A 20,756-nucleotide genomic window follows, 5' to 3' on the forward strand; every position below is an offset into this window, starting at 1 on the left:
CTGGTCGAGGGCACTTTCCTAGCACGATTCCAACCTCCACCTGATCTTACTCTCTCGGCCGCCTGCCTGCCTGGCCACCTGCTGCTGAGTGAGTGTTCAAGCATCCACTGGAAGAGTCTCCAACCACCCAGGTCCATGGGGTGGGGTGGGATTGTACGGCTTCGTATTTGGCACACCTTGTTCGAGGAACGATTTGGTGACGGCTTGGTACTCCTCCTCGAGGTCGCTCTTGTCGGCGAGGAAGTCGACGCTGTTCTCCTTGCCGGGGCGGACGGTGTTGATCCGGTGTCTCGACCAGCGGGTCGTGTTGTCGTCGATCTTCTCGAGCGTGTAGGTGGCCTCGATGTCTGTGGGCATGGGCGGGCCGTGCCAGTGCACCGACTTGAATCCCCATTTGTGCGGCTTCTCGCACACAGTCACGACCCAGTCGCCCACCAGGTCGAACCGGCCCGGCATGTGCATGTACTCGAGAAAGTGCTCGCCCGGTTGCATAGTGCGAGACACCGATTCGAGGTCGTCCTCGCCCCCGGGCCCGTGAACCTTCCAGGTCCCCAGTTGCAGCTTGATCCAGTTGGTGGGCACCGTGACGAACTCCCACACCTTCTCGATAGGGAGGTTGATCACCTGAGAGGTGCGGCTGTGTGTGACGCCCGACATGTTTGAGGAGGTGCGAAATGGTATGTGGGTGTCTGCTTGGTGTATGTATGCTCACTTCAGTTCATCCTTTGACCTGGGTTCCCTTGGCTATTTTATGAGTGTCAGGAGACCAAATTCCTTGATCGTACAGTCGTGACGACGACATCTTAGCAACCCCATATCGTCGGTCAAGACGACTGAACGAGTCGTGGTATCTCCCATGAACTCGTGGGGAGACACCCCTCCAAACTCCCTGGGGTAAGTGGATCCTATACGAAGACAAAAGTCCCGAACACCATTGTCAAGAAAGACGGTGCTGCTTGCGTTTAGGCAAGCTTGAACAGCGGTGTCATAATTAGGGAGTCGTTTCACGAGACAGAACAGGACCAATACGTGCGAGCCCATCCATCCGCCCCACCGACCGAGAGACTGTTCTTCGGAATTGGCAATCGATACGAAAACTTCAACCACGACAAGAGAGCGAGTGAGCGATATCTCAAGAGAGAGAGAGAACCAACTACTCTGGCTTAGTTTTCTTGTAACTCTGAGATATACCTATCATCCCCGGGCAAGACATCAGCTACAAAGCCCCAGGGAATTCCTAGCCCATCTTTGGGGTCCACCACTAGCATTGAATCATCCTTGGCGATGAGCTTCACCCCTTTACTCCGAAGATGGGTCTCAGTGGCGCCCAGATCTTTGACTTTCCACGTCAAGGCGTGGTAGACATCCTCGGCTGTGTTTTGTCTTGCTTCGAAGTCTCTCGACGCGTACGAGTCGACTCCGGGAATGGGGACGGCGAACTCGTAGACCGCGTCGGCCAGCTGGATGAAGATGCTGTCGGTCCCTCGAAGCGTGCCTTTGGCCTCGTGGATCTGCTTCCCACCCATGAGGTCCACGAACAACCGAATGGCCCGGCTTAGATTCGCGGTCAAGATCGTGTGGTGGGAGCAAAACTGGATTCCCAAAGGGCCCTTTCCGACCTGGGGATTCAGCTTCCATGAAGGGTCCCGGCGGATGTCGTAGGTACCCATGCTCGAAGCTGGATAGTACTCGTAGCGAAGCCCACTATCCTCTGCAACCGTGAAGAAAAGCTTTGATGGTTTGAAAACAGCCACGGGACATTCCTTGGGGTCGGCGAGCCGGTTGGCTTGATCGGTCGAACGCACACCCATCTCGTTCAGCCGGGCGTATATCTCGTCGATGCCTTCGACGCCCCAGCCCAGACCGTTGAGGTGAGGCTCCTCGACATCCTCATATCTCTGCTCCCCGTCAATCACGTACTTTTTGGGATCTATGCAGTCGAAGAAGACATCGGCAATGGACGTGAAAATGCAGTAGTCGGTTGGAAATGTCGGGTATTTCGGGTCTGGCTTCGTAAAGAGCTTGTTTCGCCAGACGCTCTCGATGCCAAACACCTCACGGAAGAACGTGTCGGCCTTCTCCAGACTGGGCACCCGATGGCTAGGGTGATATAGCGTGACTATTTTGTATGTCATGTTTTTGATCTTATGGAGGGCGTGAAACTCGAATTGAACAAACTAAGGTTTCGATGGTAAAAGGCATCGATACTGTTCTTTTCTTACTGCCTGAGTGCAGGGGTGGGCGGGCTTTGGACTTTACGACATTAATAATGTTCTCCATATATGACCAGAATTCTCGGAATTGCTGGTGTTGGACAAAATGAAAGGTCCATGAGCGACTCGTTACAAGCGACCTTTCCTCTTCCGCCCCGGCCAAGCATGGGATATCCCCACAGATGATATACTCACCAGTAAATGACATTCATCTACTGGGCATACAAGAAGGACTATTTGACTGGCGTCAGATTGACCATCAAAGCGGGCTTCTCCCAGAGCATGTATGTCTTCTGAATTCTTGCCCAGTCGTCATTGTCAGACTCGGGAGCCAAAGCCAAGTCGAAAGTCCACAGTAGCTTGGACAGAATCACGCGGATCTCGGCGTATGCTAGGCTGGAGGCTTATCAGCATGAAAGAGGATGCGTAGGATAGAAAGTGTACGGTACTGACCTTTTGCCAATGCAATTGCGAGGACCGAATGAGAAAGGTTGCGAGACATTCTTCTTATCTCTGGCAAACATCTCGGCGGGTACGTCGTCCTTCTCTAGTAGGTGGGGAGCCAGCCAGCGCTCAGGTAGGAAATCAAGCGGGCGATAAAAGTTGTCCGGGTGCCTCGATGCCGCAAAAGGATGGACTCCTACTGTCATGCCCCCCGCAACCCAGCGGCCCTCGATTGCTTCCCCCTTTCCCGGCACCAACCGGGGAAAGGCGTTGGGTGAGGGAGGATAGAGCCTGAATGCTTCCTCGACCACGGCTGGCATATATTTGAGCCCGTTGGTCGTCACCATGGTGATGTTCTCGTAGCTCGTGAACGTACTTCTGACTTCTCGCACCATTCGCTGGTAGACAGATTGATGGCGGAGGACAAAATACAGAAGCCCCGAGAGGAGCGTGGCGGTGGTCTCGCTGCCCGCGATGATCAGAATGACGGCCGTCTCCTGGATTTCCGGCATGGTCATGCCTGCGGACCCTTGCTTGTTCTCCCGGAGGATGTAGTTCATAAAGTCCTTTCGTTGGATTTGGTCCTTTCGGGCGATCCGCCTGTCGAGCTTCGCGTAGGCTTTGGCGTCGGCTTCCTCTTTGGCCCTTTGTTGTTCCTTGGGCGCAAGGAGCTTAGCGACAGGAAGCAGTCCGTAATAGACGATGGCCTGCATCCAGGGATACACCTTCACCCCCTGAAAGATCTGTTTCACCCACTCATGATATTGAGTCTCTTGGAGGCACCCGAATGGTTCGCCAAAGGCCAGGTCGCCCGTGATGTCGAATGTACACCAGTTGAACCAGGACGTCATATCTTGTCGCCCCTCTTTACACTTATCGGTGAGTCGTGAAATCATTTGGTCAATGAAGTTCTGGACCAAGTCCTCCTGTTCCCTGATCGCTTTCTCGGAGAATGCATGGGATATCAGCCGTCTCATTCGAGGGTGGTTGCCCGACGACGCAGTCACGATAGATTCGGTATTCTTGAACGTTGGAAGAAGTCCTGGACCTTTGAGATCCTTGGGCATTTCCACTGGTCGATGGCCGTAGCTTGCGCACAGGTTGGTCCGGAAGAAACCTCAGATCTTGATGATGGTGAAACACTTACATTTGCTTCCACGCGTTGTCGCTGATGTACGACAGCTCATTCGGGGCCGTTCTGACGACAGGGCCGTATGCTTGATGGAGATCCGAGATCTTATTGTGTATCTCGCCGCTTATCGCAGTCCATATCCAGGGCAGCCTAGACGCGGCCCACAACTTGGGCCCTGGATAATGGCGAAGGGGATGGAAGTAGACATTATAGACTGCTTTGCCAACGACAGCGACAAAGATCTGGAGTTTTGTTCGTTAGCTGTCACCAATCAATTCTCGATCTTGGGAATGCACATTACTGCGACGACTCCCCAAATCAGCATTCTCAGAACCGAAGAGACATCCACCATTTTCAATCGTGCTTCAATGTCAGAACGTGCCGGATGACAGGGGAGTCCTGTGCAACACGCCCCTAAGACAGCGTTTAATAATACACTACGACCAAGGTTTAACATCATACGAGTCGTATAACGCGACCTGACTTGGGTTTGAAGTGCTGGTCGTCCTGCCTGACTGTTCACTTCCATATGGGATGGATACAACAGAAGATGCACGGAAAATGAGCACTTTTTCGCATTCTATGACTAAACCACGCTTCGAAGTACTCCCTGACATGGCCTGGAAGCACTGTGGAAAGAGTTTCATCTGTTGACTTTATTTGTACACTTGGCCTCAAGAGAGCCGAGTCAGATCGAGAACAACACGACCCTGAATCTTGCCAGCATGGAGATCTTCAAAAACCTGTAGTCGAGTCAGCCAAAAGACTCGATGGACAAATCATTCAGTTGCAGCAGACTTCTGTGAGTTTATTCATCGGCTCTATCCTTATGGCCGGGCGAACATGACCATGGGCTGCCGGTTGCAGGCAATCAATCGCCATAATTCTGTTTCCGGTCACAGCGCCTGAGGTGAATGGTTCATCAGTCTGGAGAGCAGCAGAAAAGAGAGAGGAGACACGATCACGCACCTTTTATTTTCCAGAGATTCCCGATGATCTTGAAGGGGGCAGCATTTGGCATGGGGTGAGGGTCGACTTCCGGGATTCCCACGCAGACCAGCGTTCCCGCATACCGGAGGAAATCGAGCGCCTGATCGTACGCTCTGGAGCTGGCATTGCAAACCATAACGGCATGACATCCTCCATCGGTGACCTCCTTGACTCTGGTAGCAAGGTCTGCCGAGTTGAATTGGGTAAAGTCAAGAAAGACATCTGCCCCGAGGGACTTGCAAAAGTCCGCCTTCGAGCCGTGGTCGACGGCGATGACCCTCAGATTGAATGCCTTTGCATACTGGACGGCCAGATGACCGAGGCCCCCTCCGGCGCCGGATACTAGAAGCCAGTCGCCCAGCTTACACTCACTGTATAATAGAGCAGACCACACGGTCACTCCGCCACAGAGGAGAGGGGCAGCTGCCTCAGAAGAGAGTCCCTCGGGAATGGGAGTGACATATCGGGGATCGCTGATGATATATTGTTGAAATGTACCGGGCGTTTTATACCCTGCGACCTTGCGCTTCTTACAACGATTGTCGAACCCAGCGAGGCACTCGGAGCAGATCAGACAGGCCGACGTGATCCATTTCACTCCAACGCGGTCACCCAACTGGACCTCTGTCACTCCGTCACCCAGCCTGACGACATATCCAACGCCCTCATGTCCTCCAATCTAAATGGTAAGCACTCGACATCAGCGGAGCTCCTCAGGACTGCCGGTTCGGGGCAAAACAAACCTGACCTTGCGGCGTCGGCTCCGGCATATGTCCATAAGAATTCATGATGAAGGCAAAGTCCGTGTGGCAGACACCGGAGTAAAGGCTTTGACTTTTATTAGATTACCACACAACGGGACATCAACTTCCTCTGGGGCTGAGGGCGTAAGAGGCGTACAGTTTGATGAGGATCTCTCCCCGTTGAGGCTCTGGTGTTTCGACATCAATTACTTCAGTGGCCAGAGTACCAGGATTTGAGTAGATGACGGCTGAGCGAGTCAGATCCTAGTCGTAAAATGGCTCAACATGGACTCTTTCAATACCTTTGTGCGTCTTTGGAATATCTTCAGTCGTCATGATGCCGGGTTCGAATCGTTCTAGTGATTGAAGTTTCGGCTGCTGAATCCCTTCCACCAACTATTTGGGTCAGAGACTATATGTGTATGCTCTATTTTTTCAGGCCTCTGAAGCTTTCAAGTCATTTGCCCACAGCACCATGACGGGTAGATCGGCAAGGCGCGATCTTTCCAGTTCAGGGTGCGAGGACCCACACCGACCCACACAGACATGGAAGGTTTCCTCATTAGGCATTTACGACAACTGGGATACGACACTTGGACGCCCACGTGACTCAAGAATTCCTGCGGGGTCGGATCCCTCGTCGACCCCAGATTTCAGAGCAGTTTTTCCACCATGTGTATGCTCAATCACACTTCCATTGTCGAGTCTTTTTGTTCTACTAACAAATCCCGGAAATGGTGGACCGCGATACCTTCATGGACGAGTCAGCTCCTGTCACAGAGGCAGCAGCTAACGAACAGGCCTCAGCATCCACCCCCGTCACCGGCCAGAAGCGCAAGCCCTATGTGACCAGTGCATGGTGAGGTTAATCTCAACACGCTGCAAATTGTTCACTGACGATAATTCCATCAGCTCTGAATGCAAAAAGCGAAAAGTTAGGGTGGGTAAATCTGTGGCGCGCGGAGCATGGCGCGAGATGCTGACTTGTTTAATTCACTCCCCAGTGCTCGGGAAAGCGACCTTGTAGCCAGTGTTCCATCGGACACTTGACCTGCGAGTACTTGCCTGATTCGAGACGTCGAACGACGACTGTCCAGGCGAGCAACAAGCCCGAGGATGTCGCAGAGGACCAATTCTCGGCGGCCGGATGCGCTGCCGCGAGCAACAGCACAAAGGAAACGGACGAGGAAAGCTCATGGAAAGCCGACGTACTCAACAAACTGCAGATGCTGTCCGATGAAATCAGAAGCTTGCGGCAAACCACGGCCTCTCAAGACAATGCCCGTTCGAGTTTGAATCTCACCATGACTCCGGACTCGGGCGAGATCTTGAACACGTACAACCCAAGCAGTGTCTCCAAGGCCGTCTTTCCAGGCGGCCCTAGTATCCTCAATCCCCTCAACACCATGAAAGAGCCCGCTGATAGTGGCGGGAATGAGGATAAATTAGTCCAGGAAGATTGTTGGATGGCTTTCTGCTCCACCATGACTGACTGTTATATTCGGGAACTGCGAATCTGGGACGCCCAAGTCAGGCATTCTGGTCTAGGCCCGGTGAGAGAAACTTTGGACCTGTACTTCTCTCTCATGAATCCCCACTGTAAGTGTAGCAACCCGCCGATGCGACATGTGTGAGGTTGCGAATTCAACTAATATCATGTGAACCATTGTTCAGACCCTTGCTTGGATTCCAAGGCCTTCGAGCAAGATTTCCAGCGATTCGCCGGCAACGTTCAAGAAGTGACACTAGAGCGTATCCAGTTCATTGCGCTGGTCAATCTGATTCTGGCCGTAGTCAAGAATGTCGACGAGTTTTGTCCGGAAGACGACATCATTCCCGGCTGGTACGAGTTTACCAAGGCAGAGCACCTCTTGAACCATGTCATCAAGAGCGGCAAAGGAAACCTCACGACCATACAGTGTCTCATTCTGAAGGCCTCGTACCTCTTATACATTGAGCGAAACGACTGGGCCTACGACGAGATCGGCACGGCGGTCCGACTTTGTTTTCAAACGGGCCTGCACAATCAAAGCTCATGGACCGGCCTCTCGCCATTCGAGGTTCACATGAGACAGCGAATTTTCTGGTGTGTCTATTGCCTCGAGAGGAACATCTCGCACCAGTGTGGTGCGCCGTACCAGATGAGCGACCAGGACATTGCGGTGGAGCTGCCGAGCGATTCAACCGTTGAAGGAGTCAGCGTTGGCGTTGGAGAGGGAGGGTTTTCTCCCATCACGTACCAGCTGGCGACCATCAAATGGGCCAAGGTCTGCTCCGATATGTGGGATGCCATGTTCGGGGTCAACTCTCGCTCTCCGACAGCTGAATTGATTGCCGTCACCGACGCGCGCATCCTCTTGTTGATCGAAGAACTCCCAGTCCACCTCCGGTGGTCCTCCGACTTTCTCAAAGTCGCAGTCCAGCTGCAGTATCCTCATTATATTGTGCGACAGGCAATTGTGCTTCACCTGGTGCGTCTTATCTCCGCGTGTGTCCTGACCAAGGGCTACAGATGTTTCTTGGTGGCTGACGTTTAATATGACAGCGATCTAATCATTTACGGCTGTTATTACGGCGCAGTGACCTCCTGGGGTCCAAGAGAAGCGTGCAGGTGGCGGCCCTATGCGTGGACATTGCTCTGGCTTCGGTCGAAGCCATGCATCAGTACCATTTCTCCGAGTTCAGGAAAAACTCTGGACGGTTCCCGACCGTCTCGTTCCTCTCTGGGGTCATCTTCACGCTGACTTCGGTCATTCTGGCCAAGAAGGCTGACCGGCCAACGCTGTCAAAAGCGGGTGGGGGTTTTCTCAAGGCTGTCCAGCTCCTGGAGGACATCGCTCCCGGGTTCACCCTGGGGCGGCGTCTCTTCAAGCGCCTACAGAAAGTTATCAAGGCAACAACGCAAACTATGGCGGAGAATGGGAATTCTTCTTCCAACGATGTACCGGCCGATGCTACGGGGCTGGTGATGCCGGATCATCAGTTGGCTTCTTCAACCCCGGCGCCAGTCCCGGTGTTTCAACCCAGTTTCGACTTTGACCTCGACGATCTACTGCACTTTGACCGGTCTTCGTTTGCGGACAATGCAGACAACGAGTTTGTGCAATTTGCTTTCAGCCAGCTCAATTCACCGCTGGCTGCCTTTGGAAGCTCAGCACTGCCGAACGGAAATGCGGTCAAAGACCCCTAAGATATCATTTTTGCTACTCTAGAAGATTGCAATTATGTTGGGAGGACTTCCCACTCCTCCTCTCACATGTAGCGGAGCCGAGGTGACGAAAAAGCTCCATCGACCCTGCCTCTTGCATTCCTCGCTCAATGCCTCGAGATCGAACATTTCTCCTTTTGAATCGCGCGTCAGCTTTTATTCTCATCCGCAGTGTCTTTGATCGATTATCGCAACGCTGCAGTGACTCACCGATAGGCATTCCCCAGCCTGACAACATGATCTCATGCAACGACCAGCCTTGGAGCCCAGCCTCTGGGGGCGAGTTGTAGTTGGGTATCCGCTCCCATCCCGGAGCATCGCCTGCTCCTGCCACAATGCCGCTATCCCACAGCCACTTCGCCATCTTGGCCGAAGTTTCAACACCTACCCAGATCGGGGACTTTTGATTGCTCCATGCGATCTTTTCCGCATCCGACAGAGCGTTGTATCCCACCCAGAACCCCGAACGGACAAACAGGAGATCACCCTGCCGGATCTCGACGCCTTGTGCGGCTGCACACGCTTGCAGCTCTTCCACGGGGATTGCGTGGTCGGCAGTGTCGCCGATCAAATCATACTGTTTGCCCTGAGCCTGAGACCAGGAATAGTAGTCAAGCAAGACTCCACGCCCAGCGATGGCCCCGTTCCTCACCCATGCTGTTTCCACTGTTGTCAGAGACCAGGAAACGTATTGTTGACTGCTTGAGATTCCAGACTCACCGTCTGTTCCAAGGACAGTAGGGTGGGCGTTGGGACCGGAAATGTCGTCGACAGATGTTCCATTATAAAACTTTGCCAATTTGATGTAAGATACGTGTCTGAAGCCATCCCATTGGGCACCTATCTGCAATACTCCAGAATTGCGCCAGTCAGTTAAAAGGCGGCCCAGATGCACTCCTAGGACATGAAGCCACTCTCACCTGGGTGTTGAACTCTACGATGTCATCATGTACCGGTCGTCCTCCGCGACGATAAATTGTCTGCTTGAATTTGGAGCGCTCAGAGCCTGGGACAAGGAGCACATCGATTGGCGGGTCCAGAGACAGACGGACGCCCGTGCGAATCTCGCTTTTGGCAGCAGCCAGAGTATTCTCGGCAGTGAGCAGATTCAAAGCCCCAAGCTGGTCGTCGTCCCCGTAGAGACCCCAGGCCGAAAACGGTGGATCACCTGTACGGAGAGGGAGGCTCCCAAACGGAGGTCTGGGTCTGAGTGCTTGTGACATTTTCGTTGACAGTGATGATTATGTTTGCGTCGAGCTTTTGATTTTCCGCGGATGGGTATAGGAAGGCAAAATATGTAGACGCTCGTTTTGAACTGTGAACAATGTAGATCCGTGCAGCATTGAAGATGACCTCGGGAGTATGAGACACGGAATGCTCATCAACCAAAAGCCAAAGACGAGCATGTCTGTTCTTGGGTTCCGAGACAACGGGTAGCCATAATTGACTTCCCAATCACATGAGACCGAAGACTGGCTGGACGAATACTAGATGCGAACAGAAAGGAGTCGCGGGGTCTGCTGATCTGTGGCGCCACAACGGCACAAGTTTTCTTCACTTCATTGTGAGGTCGTCGGGGACGAGTCGTTCTCTTACCTACTCATTTGGGAGATATGGAGACGAGTGGAACCGTCTTCGGTTCGAGACACTCGACACAGACGCCGATAATCTATAGTAGCCTGGCATCCGGGCACATAACACCTTTTCTACCGACGATGCGTATTTCTACTCTTGTCCGGCACTCGTTTCAATCACTCTACATTTCACTCAAGCGTTCTCTGACAAGGCCGTGTTACCAACATCTCTCCTGGTTCTGGTTCTGAAACAGTAGAACGCCCACTTTACACATCATCATGCCTGAGAGCACGGTACCTCCGCGGACGTGGAGCAGCATGATCTATGACCATGAAATCGACGAGGCGCGGCCGATGAAGGTCATCTGCATAGGAGCTGGGATTTCTGGGATCCTCACTGGGATTCGACTCCCGCAACAGATTGAAAACCTCGAATTGGTCATTTACGACAAGAACGCCGATGTTGGCGGTACGTGGTATGAGAATAGGTAAGAAGGACCTCACCTAGGGCACATGTTCACAGGGAAAACCGCTGAAACAGCTGGATCATATTTCTCCAGATATCCCGGAGTCAGATGTGATATCCCAAGTCCCGGGTATCAGCTCACATTTGAATCCAACTCGCAATGGAGCGAATTCTACGCCAGCGGTGCAGAGATCCAAAATTACATGGTCAATCTAGCCAAAAGATACGATGTCTATCGCTTTTGCAAGTTCAATCACGAACTGGTAGAGGCCAAGTGGCTGGAACTCCCAGGGAAATGGGAGGTGACCTTTCGACAAGTCGACACGGGAAAGGTGAGTTTCTCACGAACATCTCTTTCGTGTCCGCGCCGAACTCACTGGAGATTCTCCCTGTTAGACGGTGACCGATCAGGCAGACGTGATCATGCTTGGAATGGGTCTGTTGAATAAATGGGACTGGCCCAAGATACCAGGTCTCGACAAGTTCAAGGGCACCAAAGTCCACACGGCCAAGTGGGATACTTCACTGGACCTAAAAGGCAAGAATGTCGCCTTGATCGGAGCCGGGTCGACTGGTATCCAAATCCTACCCGAAATCCAACCCATAGTCAACCGGGTCGATCACTACATGAAAGGGAAGAACTGGATCTCGCCGACGGGGATCGGTGGCGACGAGCTGGCGAGAAGGAAGGCCGACACTGGGAACTGTGAGTTTGATTTCTAGCTAGATTTTACCTTTTCTTGTCCTTGCTCTAACAGAGGTGGTCCCGGCAGTCAAGCACAGCAAGGAGGAACTGGAGCTGTTCAAACGCTCTCCCGAAGAATATCTTAAGTTTAGGCACAAGATCGAGAACGACATCATGCAAGCGCCCCTGGCGGCCTTTTACGGAACACCCGAGCAACGGAAGTTCCACGAGATGAGCATCAGGCACATGCGTGAAAAGCTGGCGTCACGACCCGACATCCTAGAAGCTCTGATGCCTGACTGGGCACCTGGGTGTAGGAGGCTGACTCCCGGCCCGGGATATCTCGAGGCAATCTGCCAGCCTAACGTAGACTATGTGAGCACGCCGATCAAACAGATCCACGAAAACAGCATCGAGACTATCGACGGACGCACTCGAGAGGTCGAGATCATTATTTGTGCAACAGGCTTTGATGTGTAAGGGTGCTGTTTTCCCCCCTCTCTGTCTTCTATTGCTGATATAGAGCAGGTCCCGTCAATCAGGACCAAAGTTCTTCGGCCAGGGTGGATGCGATCTTTACGATGTCTGGAACCCCATCCCCGAGGCCTACATGTCAATGTGTCCCCCCAAAATGCCCAACATGTTCATCTACTTTGGGCCAAACGGGGGTCCCATGACCGGCAGTACCATGCTCATGCTGGAATGGGTCTGCGATTACGCCACGGCCGCGATCCAGAAACTCCAAAGGGAATACTACAAGTCCATGGTCGTCAAGTATGTACTGCCATTCGCTTTCCCCTTTCTCAGTTTTCTCGACTTGTGGGAGTTTGGATTACATGAACTGACTTTTCGCAATAAGGCCATCGGCGAACAAGGCATTCAGCCGCCATGTCGACAAGTTCTTTGCAAAGACGGTCTTTACTCAACCTGTAAGCAGTGTTCTCCCTCCTCTCGTGTCAGCGCATTGTCATTATTAAGCTAACATCCTATCACCAGTGCAACTCGTGGTTCAAACGAGGAACAGTCGACGGACGAGTCGTAGGTAAGTCTTACCGCCACAACCACCCACATACCCCGGTTCTTTTTTTCCTTGTTCCCACACTCTCAGACCGCGTTGTATACTGACCCGAGGCCTGAAACAGCAAACTGGCCAGGTTCGGGCGTCCACTCGCGCAAAACCCTGCTCAATCCGAGATGGGAAGATTTCGACTACGAGGTGATGCCCGAGATCGAAGAGAACGTCCTGGGCTGGATGGGCAACGGCATGACGGTGGCTCAGAAGAACAAGACCTGTGCCACGGACTACCTGGAGCAGAAACAGACGGTCAATCGTCCCAAGCCGGTGCATCCAGAGTACAGCGTGCTGTCGCCCCCGTCCTTTCACCAGGGCCAGAATGGCGCGGAGAGCCAGAACGGAACTGCCGAACAGAACGGCACGGACAGTTAGAACGGAGAAAGACGATCAATTTTGTATGATATAAGAGCTAGGCAGATGCTCTAGCTGCGTCAACAAAGCTACAGCCAGCCGCATAGATTGATAAATTATTCCTTGTGGATGGTCCATTCACCAAAGGTATACTTGTACCTGCCCTGTGATGATCCCCACCCAAACTTTGGATATTGTTCAAATAGACAAGATTTTCAAAGAGTTGCAGGACTATTCGTAGCTCGGGTTCAACTCCACGATATAGCAGCTTCAAGCACTGGGCCAAGCTGGGAACCACAGACTTGAAGAGCCGAAGAGAGAATCGTCCTCGGTCGCTGACCAGGAGCTCATCGCTCCCCATTCTGACAGCGACGGGTCAAGTCGATACGTCCGATCGGCGGGCGACGCTGAGACAAATGGATCCCACGCCATGTTGTCGTGCTGGGTTTCCTTGGTAGACGCTGAGTCCGATACCGAGGATCTACCCAACTCAGATATCACTGGTAGGGGTGCCGTTGTCGCAATGGACGATGCAGAGTCGACTTCGGAAGCAATCGTCTCGGCCTGGCTCACGGGTTGCTGCTGGACCCCAGTGAGTCCTAGTGGGAGCGGCGGCTGCATTTCTGCAAATGAAAAGGCTCTGTCAAAAGAGTCGTCCAGATACGTTGTGTTCGTGGAGCTGTCGACAGCAGCTTCCTGGGCGCCTGCGGCACCAACGCTGCATATTACAGCCTCGACAGATGACGTTACTGAGAACGCCGTCGGGGTGTTTGCTCGAATCGACAGTTGTGCAGTGTTCACCGGTGGTAAGGTGCCCACAGCCACGCGTGTGTCAGCATAGGAGTTGCGGGACCCAAGGGGATCCTCTGTTCCTGAAGTCGGACGGATTAACTCGGTGAGCTCTGGGAAGTCGACGGCGAATTCATCTCCCATTCTCAGGCAATTTATATCATGGAGCCACCGTTCTGTGGACGGCATCAACCTGATGTCGCAACCGTTGGAGTCGACTTGTAGCACTTCTTGTCGCTTGGCGTCTGTTGGAATCTGAACGTCGAAATGTTCGACGAAGGAGCTGTATAGATTCCGGCTCTGGTAGCTTTTCCAGTCTCGCATCAGGTGGGTTCTGATCCCGGGCCTATGAATTGGGAATAAACAAGTGAGCAGATGAATATGGAGAAGCTTTTGAGGGAGGCTAGCAGTGTCTTACCAAGGTATAAAGTCGATAAAGGATGGGTGTGGGCACCACATTTGAGGTGACAAAGGCCGGTACCAGGCCGGGCATTGGGCCAAGTTTCTAGGGGTAGGAAACACCAACAACTGAAAGTAGGATTTGACTCAGTCTCTCACACTGGCTTGAGCAGCGGCGGCATGGGGCCCGACTCACCGTCAAAATTCGATACAGTACCCAAAACATTACTATTCTTCCCAGCCTCGACTTGTATGTCCAGCACCTGATGGCTTCATAGGCAGCAATAGCGAGTTCTCTCCTCATGATAGTCAGACTGTCGTCGTCGTCGTCGCTGTCGGGGTACCTGGTTGGGACCATGCTTTCGAGGGCCGGGTTCGAAGATGGCTCAGACGACTCAAGGTCCTGGACCAGCAGATAGAGTATGTTTGGAGTTCGGGCAAGGCTCCGCAGTCGCTGTTGGGACATGAGGCCTGGGGGCCGAGCAATGTGGAAAAGGGCATTTGCGACGCTAAAGACGCCGCCGCCAGAATGGCCAGTTTTGGATCTCCAAATCATAATTGCTTCGAGAAAGTCATCATCCAACAAGTTTGATCTGGAACCTAGTCGCCCTAAGGCGGCCCAGATACCGGGAAATGGCGAGGGTGAGTCTGGAACAGCCATACGTGAATCCAGCTCGGTGGTCAGATCGAAAGAAGCATCGCACTGCGACCGCGCGTCCTCAATTGAATCCACTTGTAACGTCTGGCCTTCTGTGTAGAAAGGGACGGAACGGCCTGAGTCAACGATGGCATGTTGGATCTCATTCTCTGGCTGCTCAACGGTTGGCCCCTCTCGAGACGTGATTCCCTCGGTTGTGCTGCCGTGGGAGGACTGTTGAAGCAAGGACGACGATTCTTCCCGGCTGAGGCCCAGCGCAGAGCAAATAGACTGTAATTTACTACGGAGGGTCTCCTTTTCGGCCTCGAGGTTCCTGTTTTCCTTGAGCAGCTCTGCCACAATCTTGTCAGACTGCTGGGTGCTGAGCAGGTCCAGACGCTCCTGCAAGGCAGCGATGGTCTGGCGGGCTTTGCTTCGATTCTCCCGCACCAGTTGTCGGTCTGCTGCCCTCTTTCGACTCAGTTGTTGGGCCGTCAACTTGTCCTTCCATCCTGATTTCGATCCCGACTCACCATCCTTGGCATGCGGCGAGGGAGTCGCGCGAGGTCGAGCCATGAGGACTCTCCCTCCAGGCTCACATTCGAGTTGCTGAGTCCAGCTAAAAAGGTTCAAGTCGTCTATCCAAAAGGCAGGAACCTGAAAATGGATGGGAAGAAGCGCAAGGGTACAAACCTCCCAGGTAGTAGTGGTGGCAAATTGCGGTTTGTGTGGGATGGTCACAAGCGGGAAGCTGGAACTCTGGGGAAGCTCCCTGCGGAGAAGGATAGACAGAAGAATAGACCCGGAATAATCGGGCCGGGCGTGGTCGACGTCGTCCACGTCGCTATTGGTGGAGAAGAGGCTTGGCAGATCCACTATAGCATTTGTTTCCACATACTATAGATCCTCCGCCGGCCGTGCCATGGTCTCCTAAGACACTCTCTTTTTCACTCTGTTGGCTCACTATTTCCAGTTCCAAGCAAAGGCCTGCCAAGGCATGGTGGGGGATGGTTTTTTGAGCGGGCAGACTGGCCGAGGTTAGCGGAAAGGGTGGGCAGACAATTCCAGAATTCCAGAATTTCAGGGGAATTCCGCCGGAATCGTACGTTCACATTTCCAGGTCTAGACGCGGCTCTCAGTTCGCAGGCCACTTTGACCTGGCTTCGCAGATGTGGTACCCGCTCCAGTTCCGGACAGCTATATGGAGGAGGAGGTCAATTTACCCCTTGGCCCCTCAAGATTCCATTACGGACGGCATGTGCTTTGGGTTGGTGCATGTTGCCAGGACATGACCTTCGTGGGCGATTCCACCTCGCCGCACGGAACCGGAAAGGACTGAGGGAGAAGGAGTAGATGGAATATGATGTGCAAATATCGGCAATGGCCAAAGGCTGTTGCAAGAAGGCCTTTTCGAACATCGGACCTGGCTTCTCAACTGGGTGCTCCTAATACTTACCGCTTGATTCCTCGGCCTGTCTCTACCGTCCTTGTCCTTTGCCATTTTTCCTTAGGGTTAGGTGCCTTTGCCCACGGCCTGTTGTATTGAGAGTTGTATCTGGAGTCAGAACGAACGCTAGGATGCCAGGAGTTTATCGTCACGTCAATGGAGAAGCCAACGGCCACTGCAACGGCGTGGGTTCAGATGGCGATTTGAATGGCCACACATATCCATCTCGGCCCGTCGTCATTGCCGGATGCTCAGGCGGTATGTTTACGGACGAATCTACGATGAATGTTTGTTGACATCCCATTTTCTAGGAACGGTCGACCGAGCTCGTGCTCTCTTGGACCTTTCTCAGATCCCTGAGATTGACGTTATAACGGGGGATTGGATGTCCGAGGCTGATATGACGGTCAATGGACTGAAGAGATGGCAGCTCAAGAAGACGCTCCAGAATGTGAACGCCCTCGGACAGTCTCGCGAGGGCTATCATTCCAACTTTTTGACCAAGATTGAGCCAGCCTTGAAGTATCTGGCGCAAAACGGGACCAAGGTCGTCTGTAACGCGGGCGGCAGCAACCCTCACGGCCTGGCCGAAGCATTGAAAGAGAGGATACAGCACCAAGGCTTAGATCTGAAGGTTGGCTGGATCGAGGGTGACGATGTGAGCGAGGCTGTTCTCGATTTGGTTCACTCGAAAACGGCCAAGTTGACCAACATTACCACGGGCAGAGACATTGAGGAGTGGATGTTTGACCCCATTAGCGCTCAGTGCTATCTGGGAGCGTTTGGAGTGGCCCGTGCCCTGAAGGATTGTGACATTGTCATCTGTGGGAGAGTGGCCGACTCCTCTCCCTGTATCGGAGCAGCCATGTGGTGGCACAACTGGACCCGGGACAATATCCAAGAGCTTGCCTCGAGTCTTGTTGCAGGCCACTTGATTGAGTGCAGCACCTATGTCACTGGTGGCTGCTATTCGGGCTTCAAAAAATGGAAGGGCACCGCTGTCGACCTGGGGTTTCCGATTGCTCACATCGATCACAAAGGTGGCATCGAAATTACCATGGAACCTGGGAGAGACGGAGAAGTGTCGATCGACACGGTCAGCTCCCAACTCTTGTACGAGATTCAAGGTCCTCTGTACTATAACTCGTCGGTGGTCGCCAACCTGGAGAACATGCAATTGGAGCAAATTGGTCCAAACAGAGTGCGTGTCACCGGGATTGAAGGGTTACCGCCGCCACCGACAACCAAAGCAGGCATCACAGCGTTTGGCGGGTACCGAGCCGAATACCATGTATACCTGACCGGCCTCGATATCGCTGAAAAAGCCGAGATGGTGAAGCAGCAAACCCTTGCAGCAATGGGACCCGCCGTGCAGAAGCAATTCTCTCTCCTGAAATTCCAGGTCATCGGCGAGCCAAACCCCAACGCTCGAACACAAGATGCCGCCACAGTCGACATGCGTATATTCGCACAGAGTCAGGATGAAAGCCTGCTAGGTCCGGACAAGTTTTTGACCTGGTGTAAAATGAACATCCTCCAAGGATGTCCGGGTTTGACACCAACAAACGATCCTCGACAAGGCACAGCCAAGCCGTACTACGAATATTGGGTCACTCTTATTGACCAAGCACTGGTCAAAGAAATGGTCCATTTACCAGACGGCACCGTTGTTGACATTCCAGCTCCAGATTTCACTCGATCGTACCCTGTACAGCAAAACTCTTACGACACGGCAGATCCCTTGACAGCAGACCACTGGGGTCCGACTCTCCGGGCGCCTCTCGGACGCGTCGTTCTCGGACGTTCAGGAGACAAGTCATCTGACGCCAACTTGGGCCTCTTTGTCCGGCACCAAGACGAATGGGACTGGCTTCGGTCGACATTCTCAGTGGCAAAGTTGGTGGAGCTCCTCGCCGATGACTACAAAGGCAAGCCGATTGATAGGTTCGAGATACCCGGTCTGAGGGCTGTTCACTTTCTGCTACGGGATCATCTGGATCGGGGTTACAATGCTGGAGCTGGACTGGATTGTCTCGGAAAAAACCTGGTAGAGTACATTCGCGCCAAGCAAATAGACATACCCGTTGCTTTCCTGGAGCGGGCAGATATATAGTACACATGGATAGACGTATTGCTTCATTCGCTATTCAATAGCCTTGTAGATCACCAAACCACCTTTTCAGACCATAGATGAATGGTATCCCCTCAGAAAAAAGCATCCGAGAAACGTGCACGCGTACAACTTTACTGTCCCCCCTTGAGCACAGAATCATATCATGATTCGAACTTGTAAAACAATAACTTCGAGACACTTACTATCACGAGACTTTACAAAAGGCGGCCATACAAAGGATTATCTCGTGATCCGATAGCAATGCAAAATTTGTCGTTTGTCGTTCTCTACGATCGGTGAGTTATGCGGCGGTCTTGTCGGCCGACGGATCAAATATCTGGGGCCTTTCACCTTCCGCAATTCTCTAAACTGGAAACCTTTGATAAACTCGATCTATCTGTCGCAAGATTATGCCCTCAGTTTGAAATCAACTCTTGACAACACCTCAAAGACTCTCAACGCAGACAACACCATGGTGAACGGCGAACCGAATGGAGTCCACTCGGACTCCAATGGGGTCGCAAATGGCGAAGTCCAACATTGCGACGTCGTGATCGTGGGTGCCGGTTTCAGTGGCATGTACGGACTTCATCGACTGCGCAAACTAGGCTACAAGGTCAAGGCGTTCGAAATGGGAGGCGACTTTGGCGGTGTATGGTACTGGAATCGCTATCCAGGAGCCCGTGTTGATTCGGAATGGCCATACTACCAACTCAGTCTTCCCGAAGTCTGGAAGGATTGGAATTTCACCGAGCGCTTTCCTAGCCACACAGAAATCCGCAACTATTTCGCCCATGTCGATAAGGTACTGGATATCCGTAAGGACGTGGTGTTCAACGCGAGGGTGAACTCTTGTACCTGGGACGACAAGGAGCATCGGTGGACCGTCAAAACCGAGGCCGGCCACACAACTGTGTGCAAATATCTCTTCCTCTGTACAGGACTCCTCCAGCGCCGGCACTATCCCGAGTTTCCAGGTTTCGACCAATACAAGGGAGAAGTGCACCATTCCGGATTTTGGCCAGAGGACCTAGACGTGACTGGGAAGAGGGTGGTCGTGGTCGGTGCCGGGGCGACGAGCATCCAGATTGTGCAAGAGTTGACCAAGAAAGCAAGTCACCTGTCGATGTTGATGCGGCGTCCCAGCCTGTGCCTGCCCATCCGGAACCGCCCTATCAGCGAGGCGGAGCAGGACGGCATGAAGCCTTACTACGACGTGCTCTTCAAGGCCGGCCGGAAATCTGCGGGCGGCTTACCCAGGGGGCCTCCCGATGCCTCAATCTTCGATGTCTCGGACGCCGAACGAGAGCAATACTACGAAGAGCTCTGGAAGTGTGGGTCCTTTTCGTTTGGAGCTTCCAATTACAAGGAGATATATTTCGACCAGAAAGCAAATCGAATTGCATACGATTTTTGGGCCAAGAAAACTCGAGCTCGCATGTCGAACCCCGTGAAGAGGGATTTGATGGCCCCTCTCGAGCCCCCCTACCCTATTTTGACCAAGCGATGCCCCTTGGAGATCGACTATTACGAAATGCTGGATCAGGACCATGTCGACATTGTGGATCTCAACACCAATCCTATCAAAACGTTTACTCCCACAGGAATCGCCTTTGCCGATGGGACTGAGAAAGATTTTGACATCGTCATCCTGGCCACGGGCTTTGAGAGCTTCACTGGCTCGTAAGTTCTCCTGTTTAATGAGGGATGCTCTTCTTTCAGCTGACAGCGTTATTAGGGTTTCAAACATGGGCTTGTGTGACAAACACGGGGTGGATATTAAAAACATATGGTCCAAGGATGGTATCAATACGTATCTAGGCATGATGGTCCGGGGTTTCCCCAACTGCTTTATGGTCTACAGTCCACAGGGTAAGTGTTGCACTCCGTTCCTCCTCAATTCCGGTACTCTGTCCTGATCCTCGAATGCTTACAGCCCCGACTGCGCTTTCCAATGGGCCGACAATCCTAGAATGCCAGGTGGACTGGGTGGTCGATGCCATTGACAAGCTGGAGAAGGAAGGTATCGAAACGATAGAGCCGACGCAGGAAGCACAGGATGCGTGGGGACAAATGATTCACGACATGAGCATGAAGACATTGTTCCCCTTGACGAATTCCTGGTGGACAGGTGGCAACAGTAAGTTTTGGGACTTTCTCGTCCATCCCTTTGACGCCCGTTCTGACGTTTCTTTTTCAACTTAGTCCCTGGGAAAAAGATCCAAATGCTCACCTACACGAATGGCATTGCTCAGTACGAACCACAATGTCGGGAGACCCTCGATGGTTGGAAAGGATTTGAAATCGTCAAGGCATAAATGATATTCAGACTATACAACCCAGGATAGCATAGAAGATGTTACATGCCACTTCAGAGCGAGATGATAGGATATGTAATTGTATCTCCAAACAGTTGAGATACACATTCATCTAGACAGCTCGAAAGCATAAAAGTCATACGCTACTTCAATACACCAGCCATGAAGTGCA

General features: G+C 52.7%; 9 protein-coding genes across 9 annotated transcripts; 4 read left to right on the forward strand and 5 right to left on the reverse strand.

The window, feature by feature from the left end:
* Window positions 1-96: 96 nt before the first annotated feature.
* On the reverse strand, window positions 97-657 carry AYO20_01058 (hypothetical protein; the record flags this gene model as incomplete). Its single annotated transcript, XM_022639365.1, has 1 exon — window positions 97-657. One exon carries the CDS (start codon window positions 655-657, stop codon window positions 97-99), a length of 561 nt encoding a protein of 186 aa, XP_022504673.1.
* Window positions 658-1,163: 506 nt separating this feature from the next.
* On the reverse strand, window positions 1,164-2,135 carry AYO20_01059 (hypothetical protein; the record flags this gene model as incomplete). Its single annotated transcript, XM_022639366.1, has 1 exon — window positions 1,164-2,135. The coding sequence occupies one exon, from the start codon at window positions 2,133-2,135 to the stop codon at window positions 1,164-1,166; it is 972 nt and encodes a 323-aa protein (XP_022504674.1).
* A 311-nt stretch (window positions 2,136-2,446) lies between these two features.
* AYO20_01060 (hypothetical protein) lies at window positions 2,447-5,858 on the reverse strand (the record flags this gene model as incomplete). Its single annotated transcript, XM_022639367.1, has 8 exons — window positions 2,447-2,609; window positions 2,667-3,746; window positions 3,805-4,031; window positions 4,633-4,694; window positions 4,759-5,458; window positions 5,523-5,607; window positions 5,680-5,770; window positions 5,825-5,858. The coding sequence occupies 8 exons, from the start codon at window positions 5,856-5,858 to the stop codon at window positions 2,447-2,449; spliced, it is 2,442 nt and encodes an 813-aa protein (XP_022504675.1).
* Window positions 5,859-6,256: 398 nt separating this feature from the next.
* On the forward strand, window positions 6,257-8,712 carry AYO20_01061 (hypothetical protein; the record flags this gene model as incomplete). Its single annotated transcript, XM_022639368.1, has 5 exons — window positions 6,257-6,381; window positions 6,435-6,462; window positions 6,620-7,121; window positions 7,197-7,993; window positions 8,068-8,712. The coding sequence occupies 5 exons, from the start codon at window positions 6,257-6,259 to the stop codon at window positions 8,710-8,712; spliced, it is 2,097 nt and encodes a 698-aa protein (XP_022504676.1).
* Window positions 8,713-8,886: 174 nt separating this feature from the next.
* Window positions 8,887-9,953, reverse strand: AYO20_01062 (hypothetical protein; the record flags this gene model as incomplete). The annotated part of the gene is made up of 4 exons (XM_022639369.1): window positions 8,887-8,891; window positions 8,941-9,387; window positions 9,451-9,574; window positions 9,651-9,953. The coding sequence occupies 4 exons, from the start codon at window positions 9,951-9,953 to the stop codon at window positions 8,887-8,889; spliced, it is 879 nt and encodes a 292-aa protein (XP_022504677.1).
* A 630-nt stretch (window positions 9,954-10,583) lies between these two features.
* On the forward strand, window positions 10,584-12,902 carry AYO20_01063 (hypothetical protein; the record flags this gene model as incomplete). The annotated part of the gene is made up of 8 exons (XM_022639370.1): window positions 10,584-10,773; window positions 10,828-11,102; window positions 11,167-11,476; window positions 11,544-11,931; window positions 11,984-12,229; window positions 12,315-12,384; window positions 12,452-12,497; window positions 12,598-12,902. The coding sequence occupies 8 exons, from the start codon at window positions 10,584-10,586 to the stop codon at window positions 12,900-12,902; spliced, it is 1,830 nt and encodes a 609-aa protein (XP_022504678.1).
* Window positions 12,903-13,151: 249 nt separating this feature from the next.
* AYO20_01064 (hypothetical protein) lies at window positions 13,152-15,630 on the reverse strand (the record flags this gene model as incomplete). The annotated part of the gene is made up of 3 exons (XM_022639371.1): window positions 13,152-14,016; window positions 14,333-15,550; window positions 15,605-15,630. 3 exons carry the CDS (start codon window positions 15,628-15,630, stop codon window positions 13,152-13,154), a joined length of 2,109 nt encoding a protein of 702 aa, XP_022504679.1.
* A 654-nt stretch (window positions 15,631-16,284) lies between these two features.
* On the forward strand, window positions 16,285-18,266 carry AYO20_01065 (hypothetical protein; the record flags this gene model as incomplete). The annotated part of the gene is made up of 2 exons (XM_022639372.1): window positions 16,285-16,411; window positions 16,465-18,266. The coding sequence occupies 2 exons, from the start codon at window positions 16,285-16,287 to the stop codon at window positions 18,264-18,266; spliced, it is 1,929 nt and encodes a 642-aa protein (XP_022504680.1).
* Window positions 18,267-18,738: 472 nt separating this feature from the next.
* Window positions 18,739-20,584, forward strand: AYO20_01066 (hypothetical protein; the record flags this gene model as incomplete). Its single annotated transcript, XM_022639373.1, has 4 exons — window positions 18,739-19,949; window positions 20,005-20,138; window positions 20,203-20,406; window positions 20,472-20,584. 4 exons carry the CDS (start codon window positions 18,739-18,741, stop codon window positions 20,582-20,584), a joined length of 1,662 nt encoding a protein of 553 aa, XP_022504681.1.
* Window positions 20,585-20,756: the final 172 nt, after the last annotated feature.

The sequence above is a fragment of the Fonsecaea nubica genome (assembly GCF_001646965.1).
Source record: "Fonsecaea nubica strain CBS 269.64 chromosome Unknown Scaff4, whole genome shotgun sequence".
Classification (NCBI taxonomy): Eukaryota; Fungi; Ascomycota; class Eurotiomycetes; order Chaetothyriales; family Herpotrichiellaceae; genus Fonsecaea; species Fonsecaea nubica.